This window comes from Corvus hawaiiensis, chromosome 7 (assembly GCF_020740725.1).
Source record: "Corvus hawaiiensis isolate bCorHaw1 chromosome 7, bCorHaw1.pri.cur, whole genome shotgun sequence".
In the NCBI taxonomy this organism is placed as follows: domain Eukaryota; kingdom Metazoa; phylum Chordata; class Aves; order Passeriformes; family Corvidae; genus Corvus; species Corvus hawaiiensis.
This window is the reverse complement of record NC_063219.1, coordinates 5,841,451-5,861,146: the sequence shown is the minus strand read 5'-3', so window position 1 is coordinate 5,861,146 and position 19,696 is coordinate 5,841,451. Positions and strand designations below refer to the sequence as shown.

Sequence of the window (19,696 nt, the reverse complement as noted above, 5' to 3'; positions counted from 1 at the left end):
TGAACTTTGAAGTGAAGGAGATTTATAGACTTATTTCTTATACCTGGCATCGAGGCAGTAACCAACAGCTTCACTTCACATTGCTCCTTCTTCATGGTCTGTTTGAGATCCTTGAAGAAGAGTCCTTCAACATAACCCACCACTTCCCAAAGGAAGGTAAGAGTGGCAGAAATGGCATCCATGCCCCATTCACATGGGGTCCTTACAAAATACATGATCAATCCTACCTGCAGGTAATAAGTAAGAGGAATATCAGGTTTTACATACTCTTTTAACTGTGCAGAGCATTGTATAAACACAGAATAACAGTATTATTCTACCTTTCTTCATTCAGAGGGATAAACTCATTCAACTTTCATCCTGAAATTTTAGATACTAAAGAACAATCTGCCTGTACTACTCTTCCTTTTTCTAGAAGTGATGAGGACTGGGGGCAAAACATACTGTTGCAGTATAGCCTTAAACACCACTGCAGATGAGGAAAAGGCAGAATGTGTGCAGTTAGAGACTTCCTATTCTTTCTGCTCTGAAGTGCTGCCATGTAGACAATCACAAACAACAGAAGGCTCCCTGGAGATGCATACACCTTGTCTGCTTCATCTCCTAACTACAACATTTGTCCACAATCTTGAAAGAAGCTGCTAGGTTTGCTCCAAGAGGACTGTCTATCAGCAAAGCACTTTCTGAACCCAAATTAAGTAAAATAATTAAAGTTTTCTGGTGCTGGGACCCTTCTAACTGTCTAGAACTCACTGGCTGAGGTTCAGTTCAGAAATCCATGACAGGTTGCTTAGGGGTTTATTAAAAAGAGAAAGCTTCCTGTTCCTCTCCCCAGGAGGCCAGAAAGGCTGGTGTAAGCCTGGTGACTCACACCCACAATTAGGAGCAGATATGAACTATGAGAGTAAGAAAAGTAAAAGTAAGAAAAATGAAGTGCATTTATTGCACACACGAAGGCAGAGGAGAGGTTCTTGGCTGCACAGTGGGCCCACAAGCTACTCACCAAGTAGTTAAAGAGGATATGAGATGTCTGGGCAGGAAAGTCTCCGATGTTCAACAAAAGCTTCCTTAGCATATACATCAGCTCGTCCTGGAAGAAAAGCACATGTTTTTTCTTCTCATCAAAAAATGAAGAACAGATTTCTCCCTTTTGTCCTTTCTTGCTTTGTTTCTTCCCATTTTTCCATAGTCCCTTATTCAGCTCTGTCTCTCAATGCATGAAGTAAAACTATACATCTCTCACTGCTCCCACATATTGCAAAATAAGGCCCAAGGCACAGCACCCAGGCCAGTGTCTTTCTCATTTTATCTCAGAGAGGTCAGTACCTCCTGTTGCAATTTGTACTGACTGTAGCATCCTGATTGTGCACTCCTGTCCCTGTGATTATCCGTCTGATGACTACCCAGATGATCTGTGAAATCTAGTTCGTCTCACCTCAATAGCTGTGGCTGCGGAGTGGGAGGTGTGGACAGAATCTAACTTCCCTTCTTTTGGAGACTGCCTGCCTTAAATGTAGACGAAGACATTTCTCATGGTGCGAAAGGGTTATAGAAGGGACAGAATCCTGCTGTCAGCTGAAGAGAGATAGACAGTATCCCAAATGTCTTTTAACTTATCCTCTAACCCCACAGCAGATTAGAGCCAGTGTTGTGGGCATGGATATACATAGGACAATCCATGGCAGTGATACACCTGGTGATAGTTCCCAGGGAAATACACCTGTTCTCTGTGTTCTGTACTGGTGGTCAGAGTAGGCCTACAAAGAGATGGCAAAACAGCAGATTGCAATGGCTTAGAGGTCTCTGAGGCTGGACACCTTACAAGCTTCCTTCTCAAAGGTACTGAACAAACAACCTCTCTGACCAGAGCCGTTGTGGATGCCCCATCCCTGGAAGTGTTTAAGGGTAGATTCCAAGGGGGTTTGAGCAACCTGGTGTAGTAGAAGGTATCTCTGCCTGTGGTGAGGGGCTGGAACTATGTGATATTTAAGGTCCCTTCCAACCCGAACAATTCTATGAAACAGACGTGACCTTCTGAACTCAAATAAAAGCTTTGTGGACAATGGTTGAGAAGTCTCAGGAATAGTAAGTCCACTGACACATTCATACTCAAGGAACAAAAGCACAGCCTTTCCTGACATTTCTCAGGTTTAATATTCATTTCAGATTCAGTTCTTAGGTAGTGGCTTGAAAGCTGAAGCCAGTGATACTACTGATATCATACACTAAATCGGCAGTTGAGAAAGTGATACGAAGAGTCTCCCTGCCTTCCAACCAGTCAGAACCAGTATGCTTTTCTTCCATAAATCTTAGCCATGCACTTGGAAGCAGTTTAATAAGCTATGGAAACACAGTGCTTCCCGATCTTTCAGAAAAGCCAAATAGAGTGGCATGAGTGAAGGCAACACTGCCTATGCTGTGTTCACCAAACAGCTGCTCAAAGCTTGGCTTGGAGCAAGTCAGATCCTTTGTGGTGATAAATCAGCCGTGTCCTGTTTACACCAGCGGATAAAGACTGAAGCCAAATTATGACATGCTGCATTATAATAGCAAATGTTCTTCTCCACTGATGTTCTCGAAGTTATTCTGCTGGCAGCTGTTCTCCCCTGCTCTACGAAGTTCTTACACCTGCTAGGGAGAGGCAGAGTGTACCTGTCGATTGCTGATCGTGAGCTTCTCAAGGAAGTGGCGCAGAACTGTAGAGGGGTCTTCAATTAAGCAGTTCCACAGGACCTGCTGAGCAACAGCACTTACTGTAAGAGAGAAAGGAAACCAGGTAAGAACCATCTCCCTTGGAAAAGCCTTGAACTGGTATACTTAAACAAAACATTCCTAGTCTTCTTCCTTCCTCTGTTATGTTTTATACTGATACACACCAGGGCCCCATTTGATGCAACAGGATTCCTGGCAAACAGTGCCGTGATCTCAGTAATAATAATCACAGGTCTAATATTTGAACCTTCCCTAACTACTGGTGATATGACAGGAAGCACTTCACCACTGTATTTAAGGAATAATAAAGAAATAGCTCTTTAGATTCATAACTCCAGATGGACAAAATCCAGCAACTGAAAGATATAAATTCATGTACTTTTTTGTTCGTGTACATAGGTTCAATTTCATGGTGATTCATTAAGTGATTTTATCTGGTGTTGGTGAACAGTATTGGATAGTCAGCAGGGAATTGTGTTGATAATCAACTCCCGGAAGTGCAATTATTTGCAAACCTCTGAAGGTTAACAACAACATAGAATCATTCATTATTTTGTTTTCAGTACTCAGCTCCTGATCACAAAATGACACATACATTGTTTAGAGGGCTGACTACATCCACCTAAAACTGAATAAAAAATGCAACAGGAAGTTAAATGTTACAGGAAGTTAAATGCAACAGAAAGTTAAATAGCTGACATGATGAGCAATGAGAAATGAAGGAATCAGAACAGTCCATGATGTATTAACATTTTCGAAAAAACAAATATTATTACTTTACAAAGATATCACAGACCATAACCAAAATCTTCAAGCTGTATATGGGTGGCGTTCTGTTTGTCATAGGAAGAAAAAAATATGAGTGGGAATAGATCTCCAGAAATCTTCAGTCCAAGCCCCACTTGGAGCAGGACTGTCACCTACACCAGGTATGTCAACTATGACTAACCAGGGTTCGATAACCCCTGTGCATGGAGAATCAACAGAAATTATGCTCCTGGTGATGAACTTCCTTCCCAGTTTCTGACCCATACTTTCCAAGTTGTAACCTCTAAGTCTGTGTTCTTCTAACTCATTGTTTCCTTGGAGCACGCCAAACAAGCCCAGCATCTGCAATTACTCCTCAAAGAACACTTGTATTAGGCCTCTTACCATCCTTGTATCCCCCCACTAGATCCTTTTCAGCTTCTCAATATTTCTTTTGAATTAGAGGTTTTTTTAGGGTCCTGAAAGGGCAAAACCCCTCAAAGCCAAACATAAATTATGGAGGAAAAACAAGGAAAAACCCTACAAAGATACATTTCTATTGTAAATCTCCATTAAAATAGTTTTGAAACTGGTTCTGCTATCCTTAAGCAACAATCCCTTGAAGTTTAGTCAATGTCAATACCAGCTACTCCATCCTCCCGGACTTCTCCATCTTCCATCAGATGGACAATGGGGAGCACTGCTGCACAAATGCAAGCTGGAAACACAGCCTGAGGTGGCTGGGGCACGTGATGGTTTGGAGTGTGCTCGGTAGTGTGTTCTTCATCTGGAGCAGTAAGAAGAAGAGAAGAGGAGTTACGGAATACGCTGTACTACTATCCAGGCAGGTTAGATAAACATCTATGTTAGCGGCTCTACACAAAGAACAAAGATCAGAACACTGTTCACTGTGCAAGCATGACAGGTTTACTGCTATCTCCAAGTAGAAATGGAGCCTCCAGCCAATTTCTTGATCAAGAATTTTCATTGTGAATACATAATTTTTCAATTTAGATTTCTTTTCTTGTAGGCAACCCAGTTCCTTTTGATAAAATTCCTTTTTTCAGCTAGAGTCCTCTCTGTGGCACTACTCTCCAAATAGAACATGAGAGGCAAGAGAAATTATTTCAAGAAATTATTGTGACAGCAGGGGTGAATAAAATAATGCAGGGCAGTAACTCATAAAGTGGCTCAAGCTTGGGAATATATCTGGCAAAAGGAAATGCCAGAGCTTTATAGGTCAACAGGAAAGGCTTCCAGTGAATGAAATCCTAGGAGGCAATACTCCAAAGTGAAGTCACCCACCTTCTGCACTGACTGCTGAGCGCACTGACCACACAGAGCCACGGCGGAAAGAATAGTTCCTATGAGAAGTACTGGAGGTGCAGGATGGACTCACAGAGAGACGGCGGGAGGCCAGGTTGGCAACTTCTTCTACTGACAAAGAGAACATGAAATGTCAATCCAGATCCAGCCAACAGACTTTAGGGAATTTTCTGACAGACAGGAATTACAACCAAATCAAAACACTGAAAAGTCAAGTCAGGTAACACTCAAAACGGACAATTTAAAAGCTATAGAGATCAGTCAGATAGGTAATTTGCTCATGCTTTAGGAACAGCAGAACTTTGGTCCATAAGAGTGTTCAGTGCTCTGGTGCATCACATTGTAACAGAGTTGGCGCTATACTTATTTTCATCCACTCCCTGTTAACCATCACTGTTGCTGGTGCTTAGTTTTTCTTAAGAAATGGGATTTCTGTTCACAGATTTTCCAGTGGATGCTTAGATCTGATCAACCCTCCGCTCAAGGCACATACCTTGGAAGGCCTTAAGTGAAGTCTTTGTGCTCTGTTAGCCTGGGCCAGTAAACTCCACACCCACAGACTAAGCTTACTGTGATTCATGTCATGTAACTTTGGCTCTCTGAAAGTTTGGTACTGAGCTTGATTGGGTCATCTGAGCTCCCCCACTATTCACCATAAAGGCAGAAAACCCCAGGGGCAATTCAGTATATCCTAAGTTCCATTTCTTAAGACAGATACTGCCAAAGAGGAATTCTTCCCACTCTTTAATTAATAAAGAGTTAAATTTAGGAAAGACAAATTTCATTCCTAGTGTTGCACATTCTCTTGTGTTAACTCCTGCAAGAAACTGGGAACTTTGAGATACTAAATGCTGGCAAGTTCCACTGAAGTTGAGGCAGATGCGGTCAGTGTCCTTATCACCCAGTAAGAACTCATTACATCCGAGGTTTTGTCCTTTTTCTTGCATTAATTTTCAAATACACTTTTTCTCAATGACTTGGACTCTTCAGCAAATGGACATAGTTGGGACCTTTCTAACACTAAGAATCAAATTTTCTGGACATCACTGCCCTAAGCAGTGCTCTGTGTTGGTGGGAAATGCTCTCAGGTTCCTGGAATGCAGTTCCTGGTACCAGGGCACACCTTCTTCTTCCTGCTCAGAGCCTGGTGTACAGGATGGCTCGTAGCAGGCCTCCTGAGTAATGGGGATGGCAGTGATAAGACTGGCTTCCCGGCCCAGGCGTTTCTTCTCTTCCTCCTGCTGCAGGTTCTTCAGGATATGCTCCGCTCGCTGATGGGAACGCGACACAGCTCGGGCGGAAAATGACTTCTGTTGGGAAGAAGAGAGAAGAAACACAGCCTGGAGATGTTAGTTAAGATACACACACATTTCCTGACAGAGGCTTCACCTCAGTGACATTCAGCAACTCAGTTTCTAAATATAAACCAGACTAGTGTCAGCTGAACAGAGATTCACCAGAAGACTTCCTGGCGATAAGCCTACAATAAGCCTTGGTGCAAGCATCTCCCAGGAGACACCATATGAACCAGTGCAAACAAAATCTTCTCTCAGGCAGTTCTATTGAAAAAATCTGCTCTTGGAGAGAGAGAAGTTGTGTGCTCCTAAGGACTAAGTTAGTGTCTCTCACGGGGATATGAGGTGCAGTACAGTACCTCAGTGAACAAACAGAAAAGCCTGATGCCCATGTAGAAAACTCTGTATCCTACACAAACTATACTAGATTTTTTCCCAGCTGGAAAAGACAATGTCAGAGGTTAATCCGCATCTTTTGGCTTAATTTACTGCACACCTCTAGAGAGAAAAAACAGTGCTTACTCTCAGGATGTCTGCTTACCGACTGATCTTCATTTATAGGATCCTGCACACTCCCGCTGCACTGAGGGACCCAGGGAGGGTCAAACATCGGCACAGATGGCATCCCCAGCACAGGAGAAGGCAGAGTGAAGTTTATACTTGGAGGAGGAATCTAAAAAAAACCATGAAAGACATTTTGTTACAGCAAACTATTATTGTCAGTATTGTTAATTAAACATGAGCACAAGTACCCAAGATATAAATTAACTCTGCAAATTTTTCTCATCTCCGTATCTCCCTGGACTGTAACACCTTGTATGACACACATCTTCTCTGGTATTTCTCCTGACTTGAGTCCCCATTTTATTCTCCCCATTTTATACAAGACTTCTTCATATCACTTCCCCCACTAGTGAGACTTATACAATCATTTTTTTCTCTAAACAGGGTTTCAGGACGTTTCATGGCAGTCTGTCATTATACATCGACCCACAAGCCAAGCTGTAAATATCATCATTATGCTTCATGTCTCTTACCTACCTTAAAGATCTGCTGTGCTCCCTCCTCCATCCTTGGCCACACTTGATATCTGAACCTCCAGAGTGTGTGAAATTTAAGAATGGCATTCAGTCTTTGCACTGCTTCTGGGTGATGAAATTCGGACATCAGCATGTCAGAAATGGCCTCTGGCACTTTCACAGCACACAGCAAGAACATGGCAGCTGCAGGGAGAGAACATCTGATCACCTGTGTTTCTCAATAATGTGTTTATTTGGCAAAGAAAAACCGCAGGTGTACAAACCTGCACCAAAAGAAACCCAGTCTTGGCTCCAGAAATAGGATCATCACTCTACCAGGCCTAGCGAAAATTGTATTGCCTCATTGTGTGAGACAGAAGAGTAGAAACTCCTGCAATTAAAGGAGGCTTTGATTTACAACCCTAGAAGAGACTAGGTCTGGCTTAATTGACAGAGGTTTATAGATCTTAAGCAAAAGGATCACAAGCCTGTGTTCCTATAGCTATAAGTAAAAATGTGCACTGGGTGTTCTGGTGGAGGGTTTTAAATACAATAGTGTGATTTTATATAGTTTAAGTTAAGAATTTAGATGGTATAATAGAGACATCTGTGTGTACGTGACATGAGAAGTTATTGGTCAAGGCATAGCTGCATTGCAGTGAGAAGTGCCACAGGTGATAGGTCATTAATCCAAAACAAAGTGTCGTTTTAAGTGCCTATTGGATTAGAAAGTTATAAATTACGATGTAACTCTAAATCTCGTGACTAGTCACCATTATTCGGAGGTACTGTAAAATCTCACGCCTCAACTGATGTGTTTTATTATTTTAAAACAATAGATTTGTGTAATTGCATAGTCCCATCCCTGAAAGTTATTTCCTCCAGTGAGTGAACATATGGGAAATTCGACACTTCATGAAACCAAGCACATGTGATTCTACCTTTTGGAGCCACACAGAATTGCATGTGAAGCTTGTAAATTATTCTGGAAAACCTGCTTTTTAAAATAAAGTACACCTTTGATCTTCTCACCCCTAACTTGTTTAAAATAAGAAACATCTCTTGAAGTAAAGGCACTGTTGAGTTTGGCTTTCAAAGATTCCACTTCCAAGTGATTTCTGTGCTGATTGATTAATCGAGGCTGATTTAACAGAAACTCTGGAACAGGAGACAGTGCCCCAGTAGAAGCCCACCTGACTATTTTGATGGGTAAAACTAGTTCTTAGTTAAGTGGGCTCCATGCAATGATCCCAATCTACTTCCAAGAGAAAACAGAGCAAGACAAAGGACCATACAAAATAGCACAATGGTAGCTAAGCTGACCCATAGTTGTTTCAATGGATCATATTTGAATATAAACAGACATTAATTAAAATAGAGACTGATGGAGGCCAATCAATGGAGATGGTGTCTGAGGGGCACTGCAGGAGACAAAAGCAGAGGGATTTATTGTTGTGGGAGTTCAGTGGGTCTTAGAGAATCCATGGCTTTTTTCACCACTAGCTCACCGCAGAGCACTGGAGACAATTTCTCTAGATTTGGCGGCTGTTCCTCCACAGTAGCAAGAAGATATTTGCCATTCTATTTTCCTCAATGCTTCTTCAGCAGGTGCCAGGCCCCAGAACTGTGCTCATGGGAGGCAGTGTGTCACACTGCCGGAAAACAAGGCTACTCTCTGACTGCCTGGGCTCCTGGTGCTGCTCAAATCTGTGAGGACCTTGAAGCTTCACCAGCTCAGGGAACTTGCTGCTCTCTAATCTTCTCAAACTATAACAAGTCTTGCTAGGCCTGACGTAAAAGCGTGAGTTCATGCTGAAGCAACCAAGAACAGAAATAGAGCTTTGGGATAGGTCAGTAGATGGTGCTGTAGTACATTAACAAGGCATTTTTTTTATCCAGCTTCTGTATAGCAACATTAGGGGTTTTCAGGGCTTGACCTTGATGAATGCAATTTCTGCTTGGGGTGTATTCACCTGCTACTAAAAAAAACTACTACAGACCCTCAAATGGATTTTAATCTTCCCTTCAGGAAAGGGAGAAGAAGGAAGATGTATTTCAGAGGCGGCTTTGGAGGAGCAGCCAGCCATCACTCCTTAAGAAGAGCAGCAAAGCTTCACCCTGCGACCCATGTGTTGGGAGATAGTTAGAGGATCAGGAACATGGATCATTGATAGAATTATGGGATCAATAAAAGAACTGTAGCAAGAGCCTGCAAGCAAAAGGCCTGTGTGAGAAAAACTCTGCATGAGAAAAATCCTTGTGTGAGAACCAAGCCTGAGAAACAAAGAAGGGAGTTTGAAACGATGCAGCTGTGCTGATAAGATGTGCTAACTGGGAGAGAAGGGAGGGTGAACTCTGAATTCTTTTAATCATAACATAACTGTAGAAGCTTGCCAATGTAAGTCCAATTATGTAGAAGCAGAAATGCGCTTGGTAAGTTTTAAGCCACTTAAGAGTTAACAAGCTGGTATACTATGTAAGTGCCTTTGGATTGCTAATAAACAGAGCTTGCTCTTATCAACCACATTGGTTTTGGACTGCAATTTCTCCCCATGCTGGAGTCCACGGACTTTTTTCAATTCCAACACCCATGCAAATTTTTTACTAGAATCATAGAATCATTAAGGTTGAAAAGGACTTCTAAGATTATAGAGTTAAAAAAGTATCCAAAATTATTCCCTCAGAAAGGGACTTGAAGGGGGAAAAGGAGTACTGCATCAGACAGATTATTTCTCTTTATTTTGCTCCTTTCTCTTCCTGTCTACACATTTGACCTGGGAAAGGCAAAAGTTAAAGGCAGAGCACAGGAAAGACCAGTGAGCTGAAGAAGTGGTCTGTGCACTGGTAGAGTAGATGGAAGTGAGTGAAACCTGAAGAACATGAGAAAGGGGGGTTCAAACAATGGACTTCAGGGAAGAATTCATTGCTAGTTTTGGAAAATAAAGGCCTGGTGTACTGTTGAAATGTGGTGGAAAGGGGAGTGATGTTCAAAGAGCACTTCAAAACTCTTGCATTGTTAACAGCTTTTGATAAAAATGTCTGTAACTTAATCTTCCATGAAAGAACACCTGGCACTGCCCCATAGGTATGGAAATCTGTAAAAGGAGGAAATCTTTCAGCCATTTCCTTGAATGCTGGGTGAGGAGAAAGATAAAATTTGAAAGTTGTGTGAGATTGGCTTAAAATTAATTTATGCTTTATTTAAGTAAACTTTGTGTGTGAAGGATGTTCACAGTTTCTAAGGCTTGGCTCATGATTTCTGTTCATCTCACATTAGCACACACTGACTAGGAATGTTTGGACAGGACAGTAAGACTAGACGGGACCTCCTGAGTCACATAATGTAATCCCTTTCACAAGCTCTTAAACCAAAAGGCTTTTGTTTTCTTTTCTGGTGGTTAGAAATCTGTTTTCCATGTGAAAGAAGCCATAAAAAGTTATTATTCACCTTCCTTCTAGTCTAACAAATATTTATTTAAATAACAATTAAATAATGCTTTCTCTTTGCCTGGTGTTCTGTCATTATGGAGCGTAAAGATATACCCTCTCACTCTTCATTTGAACTCATTAAATAAATATCCTTATCATATAGGCTCTTCATTCTTACTTCTGTCCTAACAGCATCTGTTACACATAAATATCTTACTTCAGTGACCAAAATTGTGCACTGAAAGTGCTGTGTTCTAGGTAATTGTACATCATGCTTTACAATAGCATTAATACTATGAATCGCTAATGAAATACCTCTTCTGACACATCCTGACTGCCTTTATTTTTTCACAGCTGATCATTAGGTCAGTCATCTTTTGGCCAAGGGATAAACTCTGAACCTAGATCATTTCCATGGGAGAAGATCCAAGCCCTTAGCAGAAGAATTCTTACTACTTGGCAACAAAATAATTTTATATTTTATTGTAGTAAATTTCATCCCATGTGCACAATTTCAAAGTACTACTTTCATAGGTATATTATGTGCTAACTATCTGTCTTAAAGATGCTCTCAACTATATGTCATCAGCAATCATCGGTACACTTTAAAACCAAGTGGAAATGGAAAATTTAGATAAGTACCATACCATAACAGTACTTAATGACAAATGCTGCTGTCTCCATGCAATATGAGAATTTTCCTTTCAGCATAACAGGAGCTATGACAGTTTCATTCTCATTCCCTGTCTCAGTTTTTGTATGAGCTCTCAATGGGTACTAACATTTCCATGAGGCAACTTACAGAATGCTCTAGTAGACTCTGGACAGACTGAATCACTAGGTTTCCTCTGCCTACAAACCAAACTGAACACAGACACTAATTTTGATGTTCACCAAACATCCACCACATCCAAGGCCTCAGAGAGAATGCTCTCCTGACCCTTCTGACCACCTCTTTTCCACAGAGCACAAAACCACACAAATGTCTGTGAACACCAAACAGCCCCCAAGAAACCCTTGGTGGCATTCAGATTCATCCACTACAAAATTGCAGAGTCCTGTGATCAAATGCGAGTTGTGCAGCCACAGCAGCCATCCTAAGTGGTTTGGTTCTCTTACCTGCTGCTCCAGCCATGTGCTCATCCACACTGAGCAGGAGCTCCCATGCTGCTGGCTGGATGTCCCCGTACATCTCCTCTGTGAGGACAGGAGCTGCCTTGATCAGCAGTGACAAAGGGGCAGGGGAGAGGCTCATTACCTGCAAAAAACCAAACCATGCCTTAGGGCTGAGCTGTGTAAAACTATCAACAGGGAGAACACACTCAGTAATTTTACCCTGGTTTTGGTCTGCAAATTACCCACCAATAACCTCTAGGTTCATCCATTTCAGAAAATGCTCCATAGAGGGATGTGTCTTTCAGCCTATACTGAAAAGGCGGTGTTTGCAAGCTAGTTCCTGGAGTCTTTTGCTTGTTCCTCACATCACCAAAACACCAAAAAAGAGGACAGAAGGAAAGTCAAACTCTCACAAAGTGGTGCACAAACAGCAATACAGGTCCATGAAAATCTCACTAAGAACAAGTCTATGAAGAGTCTTTTGCTTCTTCAGGAACCCTGAACAAGTAAGAACAAGGAAAACTAATAGTGTAAACTGACAGGCTGCAGTTAAATATATCTACGGGGTTTTTTTTGTATCCCCAGCTTTGGCGCATATGTCACTACGGAAAGCTAGAGATGCAGACTGCGATTTAATGCAGCTAAATGTTTAAAGGATTCTTTGACCATGTTTCCTTAAGAGGTTTAAATTTGATATAACTCAGATGGGGAAAAGATGTGTGGCTGAACTGACTGATATTCAGGAACAGTTCTTCACATGGGCTTGGGAATCCATATATATTTTCCTTCTTGTTGCAGTTTAACCTGGCACCTATATATCTGCCTCCCTAACTAGTGTATGGCCTAATCAGTACCTGATTCCTGACGTATTTTAGCATTCCAGAGTCCTTCTTTCCTTCCAAGTTGATATCGATCACTCTCTTTTTAAGAGAAGGAGTTCTCAAGCATGACTTGTCTGAGCACTGGAAGGAAAGAAAAAGAAAGTGGATTTCACATTTATATTTCTCAAAATGTAGAAAAGGAGATTATGTACAAGAGGAATTTCCATACACTAGAAACCATGTGGTACCAGAGCTGTAGCACAAAACCTTGTTCTTTGCTGGCAAAAGGCCTAGATTCAGGAAGACCACACATCTCATCCAATTTTCTTCTCTTTTTAACAATGCTTTTCTCAATAAAACCTTAAAGCAGAAGCCAGGAAACCAAATGAAGAATGGGAATGTTCTCTGTGTGATCTTCACCGGTGGCACATTCATGCATTTAGTGAAGCAGGTCAGAGGCAAAAAGTCTACAGCTTCCCTCTAAAAAATTACCAGTGGAAGTGTTCAGTGTGCAGAATGAGTCTTCTCACAGAATCATAGAATCACTGATGTTGGAAAAGACCTCTAAGATCATTGAGTCCAACCAATAGTCTAATGCTGACAACTCCACCACTAAATCATGTCCCCAGGTGCTACATCCTCACATTTTTTAAAGCCCTCCAGGGGATGGTGACTCCACTGCCTCCCTGGGCAGCCGGTGCCAGGGCTGGACAAACCCTTCAGAGAAGAAGTTTTTCCTAATATTCAATCTAAACCTCCCCTGGTGTAACTTGAGGCCATTTCCACTCAATCCTGTCCCTTGTTTCCAGGGAGCAAAGATATCCACCTGGCTGCACCCTTCTGTAAGAGAGTTGTGGAGACAGAGAAATTCCCTCCCGAGCCTCCTTTTCTCCAGGCTGAGCTCCTCCAACTCCCTCAGCTACTCCTGGTGCTCCAGCCCCTTCCTCATCTCTGTTCCCTTCTCTGGACACACTCCAGCCTTCCAGGTCTTTCTTGGATTATGAAAAAAGCAAAGATTGTAAATTGCTCTCTGGAAGTGAGGTCTGTGCAAACATCCTGCATGTGTTTGTAGGAAACCTCACCGCCTCCCAGATTCTTTTTTCCTGCTGTTTCCTAAATGCTTTGATGGTTTGAAGAATATCTCTGTCTTGCAATTCAAAGTTGGAGATGAAACAACACACAGAAATGCACAGTTCTTTTGCTACCTTTAATGAAACATACCAGCTACTCATCTCTTGCCTACCTTCTGCAGAGGAAATGACTGCCTCTCTTTCTAAATAACTCGTGCTTTTCTGTGCTAGAGGAAATATATGGGGTTTACAGTTTTCAGGAAAGAAGAAACACTAGCTTCTGTTTCACCTGCTCTGTGCTTTTTTCCATAAAAATATCCTTCAATTTTCTAAATTGACAAGAAACAAACTATCTCCTGGTTGATGAAGAAACATAATGAATTTTTCTCCTTCATATGCCACTGCCAGGGATGATAGCCTTTTTACCCAACTGAAACCTTCATTACAGTTTCATAAACACTTTTGTTTTCAATGTTACTGCAAATTAGTTGAATGGCTCTGAAAATATTCAGGATAACTGCTCAGGTGTAACTGTTGACATGACTCAGTTGGTGCCTGGGTGGGCACTTCCCTGAAAGCAGAAATGTATTTCCATTAAAGTTAAAGGTCCACTTTTATACATAAAAAGGCACAAAGTTGTCTGAATATCCTGCAGAAATGGTCACTAAAAGTCCATCACTAAAGAGACAAACATTAAAGACTAATGTATACAACTCTTGGAACAGGTGAGAGCTCAGACATAAAAGAAAGAAATTACACAAGATTTTACAAGAATTTCAAGAGTGATTCTTACTAACAGATAAAAAACACAAAGAGAGACAGAGTCCACAGGGTGGTGAGTAGAGGCCACAAAAGAACACTAAAATTGAAGTCAGGTTATAAGCTTTTAAATTACCTTATCAGCAACTAAGATTCATCCCAGTCAATATAAATTACATTCCTTACATAATGCTGAATGACTTAATTGCTGGGGTTTTTTACAGCAAAGCTAAGCTCAGGAAAAGCTGTATTCATTTTGTCACGAAAGAACTGTATGAGTACATTATGCAATTTTTGAAGGCAGTTATGACTTGTCTGGACAAATCCTAAAACATTCTGCTTTTTCCATGTACTCACTTCCTTTTGTTTTTTGCCTCTTGTCATATTGTTCAATGTGCTGTTTTCTCGCATGGAGTCCACTGTATCTCCATACAGCAGTTTGATGGCCCGGACAAGGCGAGCACAGGACCGGCTGTGATGGAGGTAGCAGTGTGGGTGACAGTAGTCAGTGTGGGTACAGATGAAACTTTGCTGGTTGCATAACAGGATCATAACCTGGAAATTTAAAAAGGAAATAGTTACTTATAGAAAATGGAGTTACAGAGCCAGTGACTGGGACAGTCAAGCTAACTTTTCCTCTGCCTAGCTAGGGAGGTGTGAAGCTCAACACAGCTTTAAAAAGGTATGTGTGTCTGTGCAGATCTTCATACTTACAAGGGGTTTGCAAACTAGCTGGGCATGGTTAAAGAAACAACAGTACTAACAAAGCAAAGATGTGTATATTTGGGTGCTATAGATGTGTATATTTGGGTGGTGGCAAGGTTAAGGCTGAGGAAACCAGCATCGTCTCAGTTTGCACAAAAGCTGTTGTATCACCACTCTAAGATGAGAGCTTGGACTGGAAACTGTCAACTAGCCAATTGTCATTAAAGCTGCAAACCCACCATGTTTGGGGGTTAGTTTCCTTCAAGGGGTGCAAAGGGAAATATCTCAGTATGCTCTCAAATAGAAATAAACTGTGTCAGTTGCTCTGCATATGCTTCCTTCACTGTCATTGGGTAGACCCATCGAGCCCAACTGTATGGTAGCAGGCTCAGTTGCTATTTTACTAGTGATGCCATATGGCAGAAAGGAGTACTAAAACTCATCTAAAAATCAGGTAAATATTTTGGAATTTAGCTATTCTGAGCCATGCTTTGCTGCAGAAACACTGGTATCAGTCCCTAAACTACTTAATTAAAGATAGCCTTGGCAGGTCTCCACTTGAGTGACCCCTCTCTGGTGTAACTCAGATGGTTTCTTGCCAGAGGAGCAAAGCTCGGCCCAGCAGCTCTTTGTACATTGGTCTTCGTGTTGCACACAAACCCAGCCTCTTATTAGCACTCTAAGGAAAATACACAGGCCTCTCCAAGCCATTCACACTGTAGGTCTTAAAAGGCCTTTACGAATCTATCTCTTCACCCCACAACCCAGAGCAGAAGCACCCAGAACTACCAGAAGTTATCCCAATTTTCCATCCACTGTGTCTATGTCTGTGCAGCTGCAGTCTGCCGGCTCTCTCTGGGCTGCCAAATCATTCTCAACCTTAAAATATTTTAGCTTCTAAAAATGTCAGGAACTTAATCTAAAACAAATCTGTGTAATGTCTGTGGGATTCCTGTGATTGTCTCCTTGTTCTGGCCTCCTATCATTTTGGGGTCAATAAAGAATAACTCAATATTTGTATCAATATGCAAATTGTATAGCAGCACTATGTTGAACTACTAGCCTCTGGTCCAGTCTTATAAATTGCTGTAATGGTACACTGACACAGAGTGAGCACACCAGACTCCAGGCTGCCTAAAGGACAGGTAAAGGAAATACTGGTGGCTTCATAGCAGCAATTGGAACCAGTGATCCTTTTGAGTTGTTTGCTTGTGACAAATAAATAAAGCAGGCTTTTGCTTTGACTGTAGTTTTAGTGACCATCTACTCACACCTTCTTTCTAACAAATGAAAAAAATAACCTTGTCTTGTAAGATTGGTACTTGTGTGTCATTAACCGGAACAGGTGATTTTTCAAATTTTTCTTTCTCCCATGCAAGCTAATCACATGTAAAGTGAGACAAACATCTCAAGCTTCCTTCAGAATTCATGAGTTCATGCATCCTCCCACAATGAGCAAGGGCACCATAATTTATCTTAAGCTGCTAACTAGGGAAATTCCCTTATCCTCTAGTGATGCAGCATCTAATACATACATTTATGTCTAACATACTCAGTTTAGTACACTGGAATTTCCAAATGAGATGTAATAATTACCAAGAGCATAAGAGTACTGACAGAAAGCAGGGTACTGCAGAGATTGAGGTACTCAGTTGGAAGACATGACATTCAAGTTCCTTGCCCTGCCAGCCTCATACAAAAAAGACAGCTATCAAGAACTCCTTCTGACCCCAAAGTATTAGCTTAAGCCTGTTCTTGCCCACACCCCATAGGAATTGGGCAGCTGAGAGCAGTCTGTGTGAAATATCTGGGGAAAAAAGGGAGATATCAAGTCTGTATTGACAGCTGTCTTTCCCAAAGGCAACAAGGTCAAAGGTGTCTGTCCTCGCACACATGCGCAGGACACCACCAATCATTGCACAGCGAGTCAACCCAAGGTGTGTGCACGACACACTGACCATACCGCACTATCCTGGCATGTCATGAGGGAACACACATAGCGCTGTGCACTCCTTGGACACCAGAGGATTGAGCAGTGTAAACTTGCCCGACTGAATTCTGGCAAGTCTAAATCACAGGAACAGAGATTGTCCAAAGGGATGCCTTAGACCCTGCATGACCAAACTGCATCTGCACTGTTGTACTCCCTGTATACTCCTGTACTCCTCTGTTGGACAGAGTCAAAACTATACAAGGCTCTGTTGGCCTACATGAGTAGCTTCTAAAATGCCACTTCTCAGAAGCTGGGGGCCCAGCTCACACTGTAGCCCATTCTGTTGCTCTCCATGAAATACACACTACTGGCCATGCTGGAGATAAGGTACTGAGCTAATATATGTTTCAGCTGAAGTAGTATGGCTGTCCCTGCACACCTAGGGAGAAAAAAAATTAAATATATGAACTAGAGAGAAGGAGATTTAAGTTCATTTTAGAAATGGCAAACTCAATTTCCAAAGGTCGCAGCTTGCTTAACGTTTGAGATCCTTGATGCTATTATGGAAAAAGTACAAACTGTGATCTGGTTATTGCCAGACAAAGGTTTTTCTATTGAAAATTCCATCCTTGAGAGCACTGCTGGCAACTTGTACTTACATGCAGCCACGACATATTCCGATGATAGTTCTCCTCCACACCTGTGTTGCTCAGTACCTCAGGTTCAATGCTGGGTTCACTCGCACTCCAAGGGCTCCCTTCTTCAAAAGAAAAATACCCAAAAAGTTGTTGTTTTTATTGCTCCCTATGTGCTTTAAGCACTTGTAAGCCAGGCCAGCCTTGTGGGAGCAGATGAGAGTACACAGAATATGTCACACTCAAAAGACTGCATTTGGACATCCCTCCCCAGTCCTGTGCTGGCTTGACACTTAAAAGAACTATTTGGACTTGGCCCACAGGCCATCTTGTCAGCAGCAAACATTTCTCCCTCCCTGTTTTTTTTCTTTAATGGAAGGGAAATGGAAAACCCAAAACCATCAAAACCAATTCTTTGCACCATTCAGATGCTGCAAATGGTTGGTTTAGTGATCTGCATTGACTGGGCTCTGTGGTTAAAACATCAAAAAAAATCCAACCAGAAGTGGCATCCAACTGGAAATGCCAACGGGCAAAGTCCCTGCTAATTGCCCATAGAAACTGCTAATGTCATGGGGATGAAAGGGGAAAAAAATCCTGGTTCTAGAACACTAGAATGCTTTAGAACTCATCCAAGGAAGAGATTTTCCTGAGAATTTCACTGACTCCTGTGTTTCCCCTAGCCACTTCATACCCTATGGGCCTCCTATAAAACTAATACTAATGATGTTAAAAGTTGGCCTGAGGTAACTTTTGTTTTACCCTTCTTCTCTTCTTTAAGTGAACTGTGACTTGTCAAGATTTACAGAATTGGCAATCCTACTCTCCATGTTCACCTGCTAAAGCATCTTTTGGGGAACATAAAAATGACTGTTAAACTTGGAGGTTATTTCAGCTCCAAATATATTCACAGTTTTTGGTTAACATTGATAGTGAAGGGAAGCCCTTTAGTTCAACTGTGATGGAGATTTCAGAGAGTAGGATGCACATCTTGTTTCCATAAGACAAATGTATGGACATCCGTCTTTTAAAGACCAAGGAAAGCAGCTGTAAACAACAAAAATAGATGTATATGCCAGCATTTAGAAATACAGTATGTAGCATGTGAACATTATATTCTGCATAAAGGAATATGTATTTTACATGCCACCCGACATGCTTATGACATCATATCCAACATAGAATATGAAGTATATGCCTAAATATATATGTGTTTATATATATATATATATATACACACACACATATAGCAAATCTGTTGCTATGGACAATAAAACATCATATAAACATATGACCTCATGTATTCATTATACTCTATGATTTTGGGGGGAGTGTATGTGCTTACATACATACACAGGGATATGTGCTATATACATGTGCCACCCTAAAGACAGCAAGTGTTTAGCTGGCCGGACAGCATTCTAAGAGCTCATGCTCTAACACAGTGGTGAATTGACAATCTGTGGTCTACACTGCACCCAGGATTTGTACCCTGTTCCTCTCAGGCCCTAGTCCAGGCAGCCCCTGAAGAGAGCTCTAGAGTTTTCCTAGCCTGCAGAGGTGGGGATCTCTTGTCATTTCTAGCTCTGCTGCAATCACATCAAGAGTTTAGGTCCTTCCTATTGTCCCCTCCCTTTCCACCCTCTCATCTAAGTTACCTATATCAGTGACAGTGTCCCTGCTGTGGGACAGCTGCAGCTCCTCATTCTCAGACTCTGAGTCCTGCCGTGATAACTTGGTGCTCTTTAGGCTGCCGGCCCGGCGAATGCTGGAAAGGGAACCCCCCTTCTTCACCCGGAAACTGCGGGTTCCTTTAATCTGGAGCAAGCGGGAGCCTCCTATCCTGATCTTCCTGCTGGGAACTGTATTAAAAGAATAAAAGAGGACTTTTTTCCCCTTAATTTTTCCCCATTTAAAAAAGAAAGAGATCCTGGCCCTCCCCACCCTCCCAACCCTTTGCTGCCGGCCTGTATTGCAGCATCTTCTCTTCTGCCAAGGAATGTGGGATCAGAGGCTTCCTCCAAAGCCACCGCCAATGCAGCTCGATCAATCAGGCAGTAAAGATGCTTCACAAAAATGTGTTCAACACCTCATATCCTGGAGATCTGGTACATCACCTCAGGCCTTGT

General features: G+C 41.9%; 1 protein-coding gene across 7 annotated transcripts in view; it reads right to left on the bottom strand.

Annotated features, from left to right (window-relative positions):
* Window positions 1-19,696, bottom strand: part of LOC125328686 (protein unc-80 homolog) — a 139,735-nt gene that overhangs the window by 46,332 nt on the left and 73,707 nt on the right. For 4 of the 7 annotated variants that reach the window (XM_048309730.1, XM_048309731.1, XM_048309724.1 and 1 more), the window contains exons 27-39: window positions 19,226-19,429; window positions 17,592-17,692; window positions 14,652-14,849; window positions 12,499-12,606; window positions 11,648-11,786; window positions 7,122-7,303; window positions 6,622-6,753; window positions 5,909-6,095; window positions 4,765-4,896; window positions 4,103-4,246; window positions 2,653-2,753; window positions 1,004-1,090; window positions 44-227 (exon numbers count right to left, since the gene is read on the bottom strand). In XM_048309730.1, coding sequence (XP_048165687.1) covers window positions 44-227; window positions 1,004-1,090; window positions 2,653-2,753; window positions 4,103-4,246; window positions 4,765-4,896; window positions 5,909-6,095; window positions 6,622-6,753; window positions 7,122-7,303; window positions 11,648-11,786; window positions 12,499-12,606; window positions 14,652-14,849; window positions 17,592-17,692; window positions 19,226-19,429 — 1,899 coding nt within the window. The remainder of the gene's footprint in view (window positions 1-43; window positions 228-1,003; window positions 1,091-2,652; window positions 2,754-4,102; window positions 4,247-4,764; window positions 4,897-5,908; window positions 6,096-6,621; window positions 6,754-7,121; window positions 7,304-11,647; window positions 11,787-12,498; window positions 12,607-14,651; window positions 14,850-17,591; window positions 17,693-19,225; window positions 19,430-19,696) is intronic. The other 3 variants (XM_048309727.1, XM_048309729.1, XM_048309726.1) reach the window with 2 other exon arrangements.